Source organism: Poecilia mexicana, unplaced genomic scaffold (assembly GCF_051168715.1).
Source record: "Poecilia mexicana isolate PSO_F unplaced genomic scaffold, ASM5116871v1 scaffold_5, whole genome shotgun sequence".
NCBI lineage: Eukaryota > Metazoa > Chordata > Actinopteri > Cyprinodontiformes > Poeciliidae > Poecilia > Poecilia mexicana.
The window spans coordinates 23,394,073-23,410,697 of record NW_028263374.1 but is presented as its reverse complement, the minus strand read 5'-3'; the positions used below and the strand labels follow the sequence as shown (position 1 = coordinate 23,410,697).

The 16,625-nt window shown below is 36.6% G+C and overlaps 1 protein-coding gene across 1 annotated transcript in view; it reads right to left on the bottom strand.

Moving 5' to 3' along the window:
* Window positions 1–687: 687 nt before the first annotated feature.
* The window catches only part of LOC106909985 (hemicentin-1-like), a 78,428-nt gene continuing 62,490 nt past the window's right edge, over window positions 688–16,625 (bottom strand). Inside the window, exons 10-12 of the mRNA XM_088005756.1 lie at window positions 11,230–11,496; window positions 6,087–6,218; window positions 688–5,407 (exon numbers count right to left, since the gene is read on the bottom strand). Coding sequence (XP_087861882.1) covers window positions 5,349–5,407; window positions 6,087–6,218; window positions 11,230–11,496 — 458 coding nt within the window. The 3' untranslated portion in view covers window positions 688–5,348. The remainder of the gene's footprint in view (window positions 5,408–6,086; window positions 6,219–11,229; window positions 11,497–16,625) is intronic.

Below are 16,625 nucleotides of genomic sequence, written 5' to 3'. Positions count from 1 at the left end.
TTCCTCAAAATATCCAGTTGGTTCAGAACACACATAATTTCTGTACACATGCAGAATCTTCAGTTGCTGAACTAAAAGGACAATGCAACATATTTTAATGCAACTTCAAGAACAACACTGATTATTTTCAAGTAGTTTATTGTGGTGTAACCATCCATCAGGTTAAAATGTGAAGTTAAAGTCATTTCAACAAGCACGATCAAACAGGAACTCAAGGGACTGAACAGCTTTATAGAGAGCCACTAATCAGTGAGGCTAACTGGAGAAAAGGGCAAGAGAGCATAAAGATTGAACTCTGGAGCAATGGAAGAAGTTCATGTGGCTTGATGATTCCAGATGTAGCCTTTTGCAGAAAGATGGACATATCAGGGTAAGAAGAGCAGCAGATGAAGTGATGCAGCCATCATGCTTAGTGACTGCAGTACAAGCCTGTGGAGGCAGAACTATGATCTGAGATTGCTGCAGCTGGTCAGGTCCAAGTTCAACATTATAAGGTCAGCTGACTCCCTGAATATACTGAATGACCAGGTTATTCCACCAATGGAAGTTTTTATTCTCTGATGTTAAGGGGATATTCCAAGATGACAATACCAGAATTCATCAGGCTCAAATTGTGAAAGATGTGTTGTGCAGCTTCGCACAGTAGTTGGACTCTTCCATCATCAATAAAAAAAATGAATGCAACACTGGTTGAAAATAAATCTTATTACATTGAACAAGCTTATTAAAACAATGGCACAGTGAATGACATAATCAAAGCTAAATTCAGTTCAATGAAATATTAAGAGTGTTTGAACTTTTCTTTGGTGGTAGTTAGGCATAACAATTACTCATTTACTCACTTTGAATCAACATTCACAACTGACATTTACAACCTATCCACTCCTGATAACTTGGCTTCTCATTATAACAGTCTAAATGTTAATATACGGTTAACCATACAGATATGCTACACTCTTTAAAATCCACACACTATACGCTCGCTTACCTCAGTAAACTCAGATGGTTGTCTAGTGAATTGATTGTATTAATTATGTACAAGTTTAGATGCAATTCATGTGAGTAGCCAGTTGTTTCAGTCCTTTGAAAAAGTTTTTATTCAGCTTGGCAAAAACACAAAAAAACAAAACCTTGATGCAGTTTTAGAAAGTTAAAGCAGCACTTGTGGTTTACAGCAAAATCCATAAAAACAAAGCAAAATAAAAACAACAAAAAAGAAAAAGCATAAATGTCACTGAACAAAATAGGAAGATTAAAAATGAAAGATGACAATACCAAAAGCTTCAACTGTGAGACTGCATGTTAATACACAAAGGAAATCACTTCATATGTAACATCATGAACGTCTGTTTGAAAATGTATTGTCACTGCACATTGGTTTCAAAATACATGCAGCACCACCACAAAGTCCCATCACCCTCCACTTTTTCTTTAAAACATACAGGCACATAGGATAAGTTAAATCAGTCCATAACAAAATCAATTCATAAAAACAAGAATGAGACCAAACTACTGTAACTAGAAAACTAGAAAAATAAAAAGCAGTCCATATACTGGATTTATATACATTGATACTGGTGACAATAATGGGATATCTTCCCAGGTTTTATTATAAGATATGTGGTACACAGTAATGGTATTTTTAGTTTTGAATGAGTAAGTTTTTAAAAAGGCTTCATGTAATTGGCCATTACTTATGGAAACCACCTCCTTTGAGACGTTAATCTGATGTCCAGAGGTTCTGAAATATTTACTAAGAAGCCAATAAAACCAGCATTATATTTTAACATTATGCAGAATTCGATGAAAAGGATCAAATGAAACTTGGCCTCATTGTTTGCTAACACTACTGTTTCTAATATATTTGGCAGGATTTTTTTTACAGTTTTGAGGCTGAGACTCTTTCACTATTTTATTGCATTTTGTGACATTTATGTTCAAGTATTGACATTTTTTTTTTTTTTGGTGTGTTAAGGACAAACAGCAGCGGTTCATTTATTTTGAGCTGGTCATTTGTAGTAATGGAGGAAGAGCTACTGGAATTGAAGACCCTGGTTGCTCAATTAAAGGCTGGCAATGAGAAGCTGCGTGCAGAGCGTTCACCTTCCACATCTAGCTCCAGTGCTGGGCCGTCTTCAGCTTCTGCACCCCCCACTGCCCAAATAACGGACAGGTTAGTGTTTGTCCCACGTGATCGTAAGTGTCCTATGTTTAGGGGACGGATGGGGATTAGTGTGAGCGAGTGGGTTGAGGAGGTGCAGGCGTGTATGCGGGCACGAAATTTGTCAGCAGTAGATCAGGCCTTCTTTTTGTATGACCATTTAGAAGGAGAGGCTAGGGATGAGATCAAATATCGCTCTAGTCAGGAAAGAGGGGATCCGGCTAAAATCATTTCTATCCTCAAGGAGCTTTATGGATGTAATGAGTCACATGTTGCATTACAGGAGGCATTTTTCTCCAGAAAGCAATTAGATGGGGAAACATTGTAAGAGTTCTCCCTTGCTTTGATGAGCCTCATGGAGAAAGTAAAAGCACAGGCCCCTAGGGACATGCCTAACGCTGAAGTTCTCTTGCGTGATCAGTTTATAGAATATGTCCTTGATGGTGCGCTTCGTCGTGCGCTAAAACAGTACGTTCGTCTGAAACCGGCAGCAACACTGCTTGATGTCAGAGGTGAGGCAATGAGGTGGGAATTCGAGGGTTTGCCAGCTAGTATGCGGGGCCGGAGTAATTCTCTGCCTTCAGCACCCAGTTTTCAGTTTGCTGTTCGTGGTGGGTCACCAGCTATTGTTAGCCCCACTCAAACGGAGGTTAATGAGTTAAAAGAACTCTTAAAACAGCAACAGGAGCAGCTTAATCGGCTTACTCACAGCATTACCCTCCTCCAAACTGCACAAGGGCGCAGCCGCTCTCCACGTCGAGGTCCTATTATATGTCGACGGTGCCAACAGCCCGGACATATTGCTAGGGAGTGTGGGGGGCCACATGTTTCCTTCCGTCAGCCATCTTTCTCAGAGTCACGTCAGGGAAGTCAGCCTCTGGGAAACTAGCACCCACCGAGTTGCAGAGCCAAGGCTCGGGTGGGGCATCCATAGGCTCAACTAGTGGTTTATGTTCAGCAGATGTACCTAAATTAATTGCTTCTTGTCCACATATTGAAGTGAACATGGCTGGAGTGAAAGTGCCTTGCTTGGTTGACACTGGTTCAATGGTGTCCACCATTACAGAGAGCTTCTTTATTGAATTCTTTGAGCCCTGGGGCGAAGAGCGTTTAAGAGCTTGCCACTGGCTACAGCTAAAAGCAGCCAATGGTCTCCCAATTCCTTACATCGGTTATTTGGAAGTATCTATTGAACTGTGTGGCAAGTTGATGCCCCACTGTGGGGTGTTGGTAGTAAGAAACCCCCCAGATAGTGGTTCAGCTTCAGTTCCTGGTGTGTTGGGGATGAACGTCATAAATAAGTGTTACCAAGAACTATTTGGACAGCATGGCAATGCTCTGTTTAATACAACCCCTGTTGTGTCATTTCCCAAGCCCTTGGTTAATGCCTTACAGAAATGTCATGCAGCTGAAATGCAGTACACTCCTAAGCAGCCTAGTAAGGTTAGGGTGCGAGGCAGGAGGGCCTGACGCATTCCAGGAGGTGTAATGAAGATTGTGCCTACCACCTGCTGTGAGCAATACTCAGGCACCACACAAGTGCCTGAATCTAATTGGTTGTGGCGCTGGCTGCCTGTATATAAAGGACCCTCCCTCACCTGGTTGACATGACGTTGTTTTCCTTCCGGTTCAGACCTCGGTGTTTGTTGGTGCTGCACGCTAGGTAAGGCAGGCTTCACCTCTCTCAAGCAAACTTATTACTTGTGATTTATTTACATTTTCTGTATAACAGCTGCAAATTAATGCGTGCGCGCAAACGATGCGCTTAACGACGCTCTGATCGCCGCCGCCTGTACAAGCTCTACATTTCCTCCTTCCTTTTAGAGGCACTACATAAAGAGCTCAGTGGTAGGTGAAGTGCTGGAGTTTGGATGCTTTTAGATTCCATTTCTAACATTTATTTTTGATAGCCGCTGCTGTTTGTCCTTGGCTGGCTGTTTGCCCGCTGTTCTGGTTGTCCCCGACCGACGGTCCGCCTGTCAACTGGATAATCTGTCGACTGTCGTCCTGTTTGCTGGCTTCATGCCCGCCGTCCTGGTCGGCGTAAAGCTGGCTTCTACCACTCGTCCAGTGCGGCCGATTTGGGCTGATTGGTGATCAGCTCGGACTATCTTTCTACTGCCGCTCTGAGTGGCGTCTGCTACAGCGGATCGGTTTCTCCCCGGACAGACTCTTAATTTGGACTATTGCTGCTTGATTGTTTGTGGGCTGAACTGCATAATTGTATTGTTTGTAATTTGAATGTCTCTCTTATTTTTTGACAGGAACGGCCAGCTCGTGGTGTTGGTGGTGGACTTTCCGGGAGGTGGTACTCCTTTTGGTTTGGTGCACGATTTTCTTTTGTTTTGCCTTGTTTTGTTTGCTGTGTTTTTCTTTTAGGACACTACCCCAAATTGCACTCCCGTCCCTGAGTTGCGCTAACACTGACTTTTAATGTGTGAGTGGTTTTAGACTAGTATTTTTGATTAAACAAACTGTGGAATAAATAAAAATTGTTACATTGTGAGATTGTCTCAAGCCTCATCTGTAGCGGGTCTGTGTGCCTTTAAGGTAACTTTTTAGTGGAGTTGTTGCAACCAATTATTAAAATGGTGTTTTTAAACTTAAGTTCCCAATTATCACACTGCTCCTGCCACACACAAAAATAATAAATTCCCTTCTCACCCTCCGTGGGTGGTCTCTTTCATCCTCTGAGCTCAGGTCCTCTACCAGAGGCCTGGGAGCTTGAGGGTTCTGCGCAGTATCTTGGCTGTGCCTAGAACTGCACATTTCTGGACTGAGATGTCTGATGTTGTTCCTGGGATCTGTTGTAGCCACTGCTCCAGCCTCCGTGCTGTCCTTGAGTCCAGCTTTCTCCAGCCATTGGTAGGATTTCCTGATATCAGCCACTTCAGTTATTTGTCGGTGGTACATCCCATGTAGGGGCTTGTCCTCCCATGATGGTTCCTCCAGCACCTTGTCCTCTGTTCCCCATTACCTGAGACATTCGTTGAGCACATTGTCCGTTGAGGCTTTGTCCTTGATGTATTTATGGATCTTGGATGAATATATATATTCTCCATTGCTACCTACTATCGCCTCAGAGCCTTTATTGTAATGATCAGAATGTTTTCATACCTTATTAACACTCAATGATACAAAATGAATACCAGTTCTTCTCATTGGGAAACATTACATATCAATTATTCTATATCCTAAGTTCCATTAGTTCACCCTCGTAGTTTGCAACGTCTTTAGTCCTGTCACCTGTTGAGTTAGGATTAATGATGCCATTAATCATACATGCAAGAAAAACAAATCAAATTCTTTGTATGACTGAAATGCAGATTTGAGGCTGTCAATAAAATTATTCTATTAAGTTAATGAAGCAAAATTTGATTAGTTAAAAACCAAAATAGTCTTCATTCACTAGCAATGTTGCAGTGCCACGAGAAAACCTGGGCTAAGCAAAAACACGGGTTTAGTCGTGAGTTCAGACACAGGAGTTAAAAGAATAAAACGTAATGTTGCTATTTAAGATTTTTTTTTTCAGCAATAAAACAATTTATGAAGTTACAATGACAAAAAGCTAAAATTAACACAAAAATAACAGTTTTTACACGTTTCCAGTACCAGCAACAGTGGCAAAAAGTAATGAATATTACTTTAGTTTATAAGCTTAACTGAAACTTTCAGACTGAAATTAAAGATTTTTTTTAATCAAAAATCTTATTTTAATCATTTAAACAGTAAATAAAACTATAACATTATGAGGGAATGGACTGAGCTAAAAGTTATATTTTGATCTCTCAAACAAATTTTGTTTTGGCACATCACTGAGGTGCAGGGAAGAAATGTCAGCCTTTTTTTACTCACATTAGAGCGACTGATGCTAAACATAAAGCTCATTATGCATGCCAAGAAAAACTGAAACATCCAAACTTACCTGAAGATCTTTTGTTCTTCCACAGAAAATAGAGCACAGTTGTATTGACAATGGCAGTGACAATGGCAGTCAAAATGACAGCGACAGCGGCAATGTCAATGGCACATCCAGAACTTAATCCTTTGTCATCGCCTGAAACACATTACAAGAGGATAATGTTACTCTCACAATGTACCAGTAGACCACTTTACCTAACATACAAAATAGGGCTGAGCGTTTTGGACTAAAAATATTTCAAAATTTTTAAGCCTTATGGTGATATACTATACATATCTCAATATTTTTTTCTTTACATAAAGTAAAAACTAATAAAATAAACATTTGACTTAAAGCTTTGTCCAGGATGCAGACATATTTATTAAACAGCAGTATTTGTATGGAGATCCATTTCATTCAAGACAAAATAAATAAATGTTCCCATGAAATAAAACATTTAAATAGAAATGTCTATTTTTCCCCCAAGATTTATTTTTTAAATTTATTTCAAGATTTATTGATTGATTATGTACTAGTTTAGCTGTAATTCAACTTTGTAGTCTGTTGCTCCAGCCTTTTCTTCAGCTTGGCCAGGTTTAGGTTGAGCTTTGTTCCCATTGCAACTTATTTATTTACTTCACCAGGAAAATCCCATCAATATTAAAAATCTTTTTTACAAGAGCATTTCGACCAAGACTGGCAGCAGCACACAGAGTTTACAGAATATTCACAGTAAAACTCTTCTCAGAAGGTGAGATGGTGGCAGGCTCACAAAGACATTTCTTGGTCAAGCAGCTCAGTGATGGAAAACAATGTTGTGTTCCTTCTGCCATTTGAGATGGGCAGCATCACTTTCTACACAAACTGAGAATAGGTAGCTAGAAAGTTCACACTCTATTTCTTCCCCCTGTGTGAAAGTGGTACTGGTAGTTGTGTTGTGCTGGAAGAGGCTGGCCAGTAATCACTTATTTTTAACTGAGGTCACCACTGCTGCTTCTTCTAAGCTGAGGAAAGTAGATCAGATCAACATCTGTCATGATATGTGAGCAGAGACTCCGCTTCAGAGATTACTTTATGTTTTAATGCATCAATTTTTTCACTGTGAATGTATCTGACCCTGAAGCATGGATCCACAAAAGAAGCTATGTCCAACATGTCACAAAAAAATTGTTGTAGAGGTAATCCACAGAGCTGGTCTTGATGGATGAACAGAGCGAACCTCACGCTCTCCAGGTGCCAGAAAACTAGTGTTGTATAGGTATAGATCTGCTCTGACATATAACAGGGTCATAGTCTTCGCCTGAAAGAGCGTCAGTGAAATCCTGACACAGTTTCAGAGCTTTCTGAACTCCTTCAAGAACCTCTATATCCTGCTGGGTAGGAACAATTGGCCTGGTTTTTATGTAAACAGAAAGCACTTTAGAAAGAGCTCCTTCCTGCTCCAGAACCCCATACATCATTAGCAGCCTTACCATGACTTTCACTGTTACATGTGTCTATACTTTATGTTTGGAACTTATTTTGTCCTTAAGTTTAGTTTTCAAACAAAATGTTTAAGCAAATAAAGACTTTTTGAATTTTAATTTAAATGTTAACATTTAACAGTAAACCCAGTACTGAGACTGCTCTTGTCAAAGTGTTAAATGACATCCATATAAATACAGACTGTCAAAGAACCACAGTGCTGGTTCTGTTGGACTTCACTGTTGATGATGACATTCTGTCAAAGTGACTGGAGAGCTGATTCTGACTCCCTGGTCCAGCACTCAGTTCATCCCGCTCACATCCCGCTCACCACCTTGGATCTTCTTCCCTACACTTAAACGTCTCTTGGCTCCGCCCACTTTTCTGGAATTTTTCAAAATCTGCCAGAGGCAGAGTTTTGTCTTGATACGAGAGCTAGGTACACTTCAAAAATTTGGTGGTATTTTTAATTCAAAAACTATCGACACTTTTTTAAATTCAATACATGTGACTTCTCTCCACTCCGATGAGAAGTTACCTGTTGACACAAAGAAATCCCCGTTCTTTAGGTAAAATTCATGTTATAATGTTTTTCCCTCATCAAAAACACATCTGTGATGTTGCCTCAATTCTTTCCTGCATGTTTGAGAAATTCTTTAATCTCCTGTGATCACCTAACCTGGCCATTGCCTTCCTGTGTAATTCTGCTTGGAAAACAAAACTCACTTACAGCACATTCGTTTCTCAATAGCTGAGAGCCCAGAGCCTCTGTAGGAAGCAAAGTGTAAAAACAAGGGGCTGGTTTTTACCAGGCTAGTTGCAGTCATTCAGCTGTGCAAAACTCTTGTGGGAACCTAGCGTCACCTTCCTACTCAGTGCTTCTGTATCCAAGCTTACAATTTTCCACCTCACAGAACATCCTTTCCATGTGACTCCCTCACTCAGCTCCTTCAGACCAGCCAGCAGCTATTAGCAAACATCTGGTGGAACTGTGCATCTGCTGAGCTCATTATGTGAGCTACTTCTGAGTGCAATGCTGGTAAAAATGTTGTTAAAAGGTTATTAGAGGAGTGAAGTTATGACGACTTCCTGAAGGGAAAATGTTGGAAAGAGCAGGATTTTCTTAAAGCGACAGAGGCACGATTTCATGGAGTTAAACTATGAAATTAAAATTCTTTTAAGTCATGTTTGATATATACAGCATTTTTATAACAATTGAAAGTGCTATAAAATTAAATATATGTCTGTAAAACATGTAATACTGCCCCTGTAAGAAAATATGATAGGAATAATGGGAAAAAATATATATTAATCCAGTCGTAGTTAAATTGTCTTTATGTACCACAATCCTTCTCAAAATTTCATTTTAGAAGGAGGAATGATAAAGTAATACCAACTTTATTATTAAACATTTTGTCACCAGGAGGCAGCAATTTATTCTAACCATAACAAATTGTGGAAGAGAATAGTTTACTCATAACTCTCCTGTAGTGTTACCAACCCATTGTTCACAAAACTCACAGTCCAAATAAGTAGATTAAAAATCAATAGAATTGATCAGGAAATATCAAAGCTTCAGTTAATGGCCTTGTGTCTTTACTTGTCATGATAGACTGCATGACATTTAATAAAGTTGATCACAGTTTTCTCTTACAAATAGTCAAGTAATAAATGAACAGCAAGAGCTTTCTTTCCTTTCTTTCACTTTGTAGAACTATCAGAGAGCACAGCATTAATTTCCATTATTTAATTCATTAGAAGCACTATTTCATTAAAATTAGAAATATGTTCCATAGATTTGTAGAAAATAATTATCCATGCACTTGTTTCTTCAAGACATGAGTATTGTGAAGTTCTCATATCAGGAAAGTCAAAGAAAATCTGTGGAAACCCTTCAGCTCATTTAAAAAGAGGGATCTTATTTCTCCAATTTTTGTTTTTCTTGATTAGCTCCCTGTAAAATTAGAATAGACTTTATGAAGATCCTATGAAATCTGTTTCACCATTTTCAAAATTCCATTTTATTTTTTCCAAATTCCACTTCTTCAGCTTTCATTTTTCTGAATTCCATTTTTTCATTTTAACCATATTTATTAATCTAAAAAAGTATGTAAATATGTTGTAAATGAAAACATTAAATAAAATCAGTAGAGGTCAACATTTACTGTTATTCTGCTCATCAATATAATAGAGTGCTGGGGTTCAACAGCTCCCAGCCAGCATGCCTATGTGGGCCCCACGTGGGGGAAAGGAGGGCTGATAAATGGGTCCCATATGGGTTTGTCCACGGGTTCCACGGTGGCCCCACATGGGTTTGCCCATATAGGGCCACAGCCTACGTGGGCCCTACATGGGCTCTAAATGGACAAACCCATGTGGGCCCACCACCATGTAGGGCCCATGTAGGGCCCATGTGGGCTGTGGTCCTATATTGGCAAACCCATGTGGGGCCACTGTGGAACCCGCAGAGAAACCCATATGGGACCCATATATCAGCCCTCCTTTTCCCCACATGGGGCCCACATAGACATGCTGGCAGGGAGAACATTTGTTTTACAAAGTGTTAAAAAGTTTTTCCCACAATTGTCATCAAAAATGATGTGCAAACCTAAGATCTTATTTTTAAGATAAAATAAAATAGCTTTTTAAAAAATTCTTTAACTGAACTGAACACTAAAATATTCATCATGTAGAAAACTTGCAAAAAGTAAAAGCCTGTAAACACTTTAATAAAGATCATTGTTCATTTTCATTTCTGTCTGTCACAGACATGAAGTAATGACTGTCAGTGTTTAGATTTCATGTTAAGCTAATTCTGTGAAATTCCACATTTTATTGGGGTTTTTTTTAAAATTAAATTTCATCTACATTTTCAGCATTGCTGAAATCATAGGGCCCTACTTTAAATTTCTATTTGTTACACATAAATCTCTTAATAATCAAACTACATATTATCTCTGAGTACTTTGCTCTCAGACTGCAGGTTTACTGGAGGTTCCAGGAGTTTCTAAAAGTAATTAAGTGAAGTGATACATAAAAAATTAAAGATCTGTGAATCCTGTCACTGGTCCATTATCCTTTTTATAGCTTTTACTGATCTTTAAATCAATACTTGTGCTTATTTTAGGTGTAAGGAAGGCCCTTTTTAACATCTCTCTGACATCCTCAGTGTGGGAATCCAAAGTTCATTAGTTTTTCATTCAATAATAAGAATAATATGGCATTTAGCTTTAATCTCTTCTTACTAAAATCTTAACAAGAGAACAGAGTAAGACTTGGAGTTTTTCTTTTTCAGCTCTTTGGAGGGGAAGGATAAAATCCCAGCTGTATCTCATTTATAAGCTGGAATTTTATCATCGTTTTAGCTCTGGTGTAAAGTCCCTCGTTATCTTGAATTGAATTAGTACCGACAACCAGGAATCACTGCTTATTGTTAAGGGGTTATTCCAATGACAGGAACATATAATTTCACTATCTTACTAAATAAAAAGTATATGTTTAGAATATTCATTCTTCTTTGTCTAATCTCAGCAGAACTTGATAACACTAAAACTGAGGAGGTTCAGACTCAGCTAATGTCTTTTTAATTTGATCTTTCTTTTCATTCTTAAAGAATTTTTTTAATGAAATTCATAATGATGTTATATGTAAAAAATAAAATAACCACAAATGTTCATAATATCAAAACTAAAAACAAACTCACCAGATATCAGAACAAAAATCTCCTCTGAATAAATTTGATGGCAGAATTCGTTCTGCTTCACAAGACAACGATAGTGGCCATCATTGGGCACAGAAAACATGAAGTCTTGGGGATTTTGTGAGGTTACAGCTTCAACAGGCTTATATGCAGTCCCATCATCACTGTTCTGCATCTCCATCTCGACTTTTGAAACATCAGGAACTGAACAGATCACCCTTATGCCATCAGCTGTTTTTTTAGTGCTGAGTATTGGCTTTGGACAAACATCTGTGAAAACAGCACAGGCAATAAAAAAGATAAAGATTAGAAAAATACATTTATAATTTCCACTTCCTTGTATAATGAACATTATACATTACATTGCTACTAAATACTTGCAACTAAATTCTGGTATCTAAAGAATGAAAAGAAAAAAAAGATGTATAAAAATATGATTAAAAAAACAGATTCAGGCAGGAGAAAAAAAACTTGACAAATCGTTTTTTAAAACAAGCAAAAAAAAGCCCTGATTCTTAGAGTTGGTAATGTAAATATATTGTATGTATCTTAAAGTATTTCCACAGCAGGTAGAAAACAGTATAACAATAGAGCTTGCACATACACAAAATGTTTCACTTCAACTTACATTGTAGGTGCGTCCATATCTGATGTATTTTTTTTATTCAGTGAAGTTAATGCCCATCGGTCGGGTATCCAAAAAATATAGTTGAGTAAGTGTAAAAAGTATAGTGTAGTAATTTACTCCAAAAAGTGAGTTTTTATTTGTTGCCAAAGGTTTCTTAAGTAAACTGAGTAAATGTAACTAGTCACCCACATCTGTAGTTTCTTTTGTAAAGTCACTTTTTTAGGAGTTACCGTGAAACAACTACAGCTTGTGACACCAGCAAGTCTTACAAACTTACTGTCTGTTAGAATAGGAGTTGTTTATTGTAGTTATATAATGAGCCCTAGTTCTGTACAGTCCTCATTGTTACATTTAACTCACTGTACATTTTTCCCCTTGTTTTAATCCCATTATCCATTTACAAACTTCAACTTTCCACCACCAGATGAGAAACTACTGATCTTTTCAGTGGGGAAAATGCCACAACAAAGCATGTGCTTAGGCCACACAAGTGGGCGGCACCAGCCCTGTTTGAAAGTATTTATTTTTGTTACTTACAGTGATTTTCCACTTACATGTATTAAAACATGCAATTTAAAATTTGATTACATTAGACCATTAGAACAAACATTTTAAATGCAGAAATTTGGACTTAAAGTATGTTTAGTTTCAACATGTGCTTTTAATCTGACAAATGAGCCAAATCAGAATTCATATCCTAATGTACTGAATAAGACTGTACATGGCTGGGGTTAATTATAGCATGTAGCCTAAATGTGATCTGGGATCAGTTATGTCGTAAAAAGATTTGATAAAATTTCTAATGAAGATTGATCTTGCTGGGACCAATGAGATGACTAAACTTGTTATGGGTTTCATTAATGAAGCACAACTTCATTGTTTTTACCTATTATTAGTAACAATACATGTAAAAACAAACAAACAAAACAAAACAAAAAAACAAGTTCACTTCACAGGAATCACGACTCACCTGGCCCATAAAAGGTATGTTACACACTTGCTAATGCAATATTATCTTTGCATCAACATAAAGAAAAAAATAGAAGTTCAGAAGTGTTGTTCACACCTGATTAAGGTGAAAAGTGCCAAGACATTGGAATGACAAGGTAAATTAAATTAAGAAAATTAGTTTGACCTCAACAGTTCTTATAACATTAACTTTCAAAAATAATATTGTAATTGCATATTTTCCCTAACATCATGCAGCTCAATCTAAGATCAAATCTATTTGAGAACAATTATAAAACATTACATTTTAAAGATTCAACAAGTCTTCTATGACATCCTCAGTCACTGAGAAAGAAGGGATTTATTGTGATGGAAAGATTTTAATCAAATTCATTTAAACATCAAATAATTTACTATTAACATTTAAATTCTGCAGATAACCATTTTCCTTTTCTTCTGTGTTCTTAAAATTTTAGATGTGTAAGGATGACTAACTTTCATATTTAAATTAACTTTCTTATTAAGCTACCTATAGTCAAATAACACCAAATGACTGTCAGTGAAATGTTGGAAAATTAACAGTGAAAGTAATTTGATCCTAATCTCTTCTGTGAAAGGTAAACATTGTTGTTTAAGTGAGTTAATTAGTTGCGTGTGAAAAATTTTAAACATCTGTGCTATTAGCAGTGGAACTCAACTTTCTTTCAAGATTGGGTAAAACGTTTTGTACTTACGAACATCAAGCTTCATGTAGAACATCTGTCCTGGTGGCTGAAGAAGTGGAAATGTACAACTGTAGTTTCCACTGTCAGTCAGCTTTGTGTTTTTGATACGTATGGAGGCATTGCCAAACTGGAGCTGATCTTGGAAAAACTCGACACGATTTCTGAAATTTTCATTTTGACCAGTTAGTCCATTGTTGTAATGTTTGCCATTGTGATATAAAAACACCTCCTGCGTATCATCTTTCTTCCAGTCGAACGTTTCATGTGTGAGGTCGATCTTTCCACTGGGAGAACAGGGCAAGATGACATCACTGCCCTCTCTTGTTTGAACATCTATGAAAACAAATCACATTTTAACAAGATAAACAGGTGGAAAATTAAAAAAAAGATATTTACAAATCAAATTTTTAAGATAGTTTGTTGGTAGATTTGTCAAACCTAAATGAATTGTGGAAACTACATCGGGTCAACAAACTAATATGCCTAAAAAATATAGTCATACAAAAATAATAATTTTTGTTTTACCTCCATCATACCGTAAAATTGATAGTGATCTACATCTTGCAATAGATGGCATCTTGTTTGAATATACAGAATAGTTTTTCTCTAAAAGGAGAACTCCCTTCAATATCAGTAAATGATTCTTATTTACTGAGGAGCCTAGAGCTGTTTTACTGTTTAGGTTTGAAAGTTTGTCAATAATATTCAAAGATAAATAAGAACAATCTTACTTAGAAAGGAGTCTTTGTAATGGCTGTGAAATATATTTTAAAACAACTTTTGAATAATTATTCAATCAGAATCAAATAAAAACTGATTTTAATCTGGATTTTGAAATAAATAGGTTCAATGCTGAATAATTAATGGACAGCGAATAATTAAATAAAAGCAGCTCTAACAACTGAGCAACTAACTGGCATGACTGACTAATAGAGGGAGAGGTGTTTTTCTGTTGTCTCTGTTCTTTGCTCAACATAAACTGACTATGATCCATATATATGAAATATTAAGCATAATATGAAGAAGGAGTTTGATGGTCCCTGTTGTAGTTTAGGTCTTTTCCACAGTCTGTTCTGATTCAAAGAGCCTGGTGTAACAAACATAATAAAATAATAATATCTGTTTAGTGTAAGTGGCTAATCCTAAACTTAAATTAAAATTAAAATTCTTTGAAATTCTTGATCTGGTGGAAATTTATAAGAACTGAGGCTGCTAAGGTAAAGAGGGATCAAACAAATCATTTGTCTGGTTTATATTTGGCTTCTAACTTCCTTTGTGTTTCAAAAACTGATACTATAAACTATTTTTATTTCTATTTTTGACAACATTTTATCTGTACTTCCATTTTAACCCCTGTCTAAAATAATTTGAATAGCATTATACCAAATCTATGTAAGTGTACATTTCCAATATGGATTTTTGCAGTAACATATCTACATTCGTATACTAAGATTTAGTTTAGGGGAGTGCTGTGATTAACAGATTGTTTTTAATAATTCTTATCCATCATAAATCAGATCTAAAGACTAATTGTGTATTCAGGAAGTCAGCAGTAAATACTAAAGCTACATTTTAAGTCAGTGAATATCTCCCAGAATAACCAGCAAACCATAAAGGAGGCCAAACTAAAGGGACTGTAAACAAACATGAAAGGCCAGGTCTAAAACTGTGTGCATGTAATTATTGCAACATCAATTTATATTTTAACAGTAATAAAAACTAATGTTGTCCTCAAAAAACAATAAAGTTATGAATAGCTTAACATTATTCTAGCAAAAAAAATTATCAACTGTTTAAAGGGAAATCTATATTTAAAATTAAAACATAAATAAAAATCAAAAGGATCATGGAGAAAATAAATATAAAAAGTAGAAAGAGTTCAGATATTGATTTTTATCTTGCAAGATTATGACAAAAGTCAAATACTTACTGACAACAAGCTTGATGTTGAATGTTTGACTTCCTGAATTAAGACCTGAAATCTCACAGCTGTAGATTCCACTGTCTTGAATCGTTACAGTTTGGATCTGAATGGAGGCATCACCAGAACGTAGCTGATCTTCAAAAAATGACACACGATCTTTGAACTGTGGATCTTGACCTCGAAGTCCATTGTTGTAATGAACCCCAGCATCATAATAAAACACATTCTGACCATCTTTTCTCCACTTAAATGACTTAAATGAGAGATCTTCCTTTGTGGTTGGAGAACAGGGTAAGATGGCATCACTACCCTGTGATACAGTCACAGTGACGACACCTGGAAAGACAAATAACTTAAAAAAACAAACTTATCAAGGATAACAGACAACAGATTCACAAAACTACAATGATCTAAGATTGCCAGAAACATTTGATAATTAAATTTGTTTTAAGTTAACTCATGTCAATAATTACTTCAAGAAATCCACTTAAATATTTGTGGCACCATTAGCACAAGGAGACATCTTGCTTTCCTATCCATTATCTTCTAAGTTGTAGATGTGTTACTGTCACAAATCCTGAACAGTAGAAGGGTGAAAAATGTGGACTGGTCAACAGATAATAATTTGATTCGACAAGTTTTCACCAATAGTTCCCCTGGTGTAAGGGATTGTCCTACTATATTGTGGTCTTCAAAAAATAAAATGAAGTTGAAAGCAATTTATAAAGAATCAGAACCAACTTATAAACAACGTACTGAGGAACAACTAAAGAAAAGGAACTGTTTAAATAAAGAGAAAAATAATTCTGATGACAGATTTGTTTTACTGAACTGTTGGTTAGTTTTATGTTTTGCACATTTGCAGTTTTGGTCTCTTTCCTCCATGTTGTATGATGATAGAACAAGCTGCAGGCCAATGATCTCTGCATTAATGCCACAAGTTCTCATGAATATCTTCATGTCTCTTTGTGTATGAGAATCATCATCTCCCATAGTTCACAGAAAACTGATCAATATGCCAATCACAAAAATCAATACAAGTAAGGTGTCATATTAAAGCTTAACAAAATGTATACAGCTGAAAAACAAAAGTTTAAGTAATTTATGCATATTTTTGCTTTGATTGATCAGATTGTTTTATGAAATGAAAGGTTAAACTGGGATGAAATCAAAG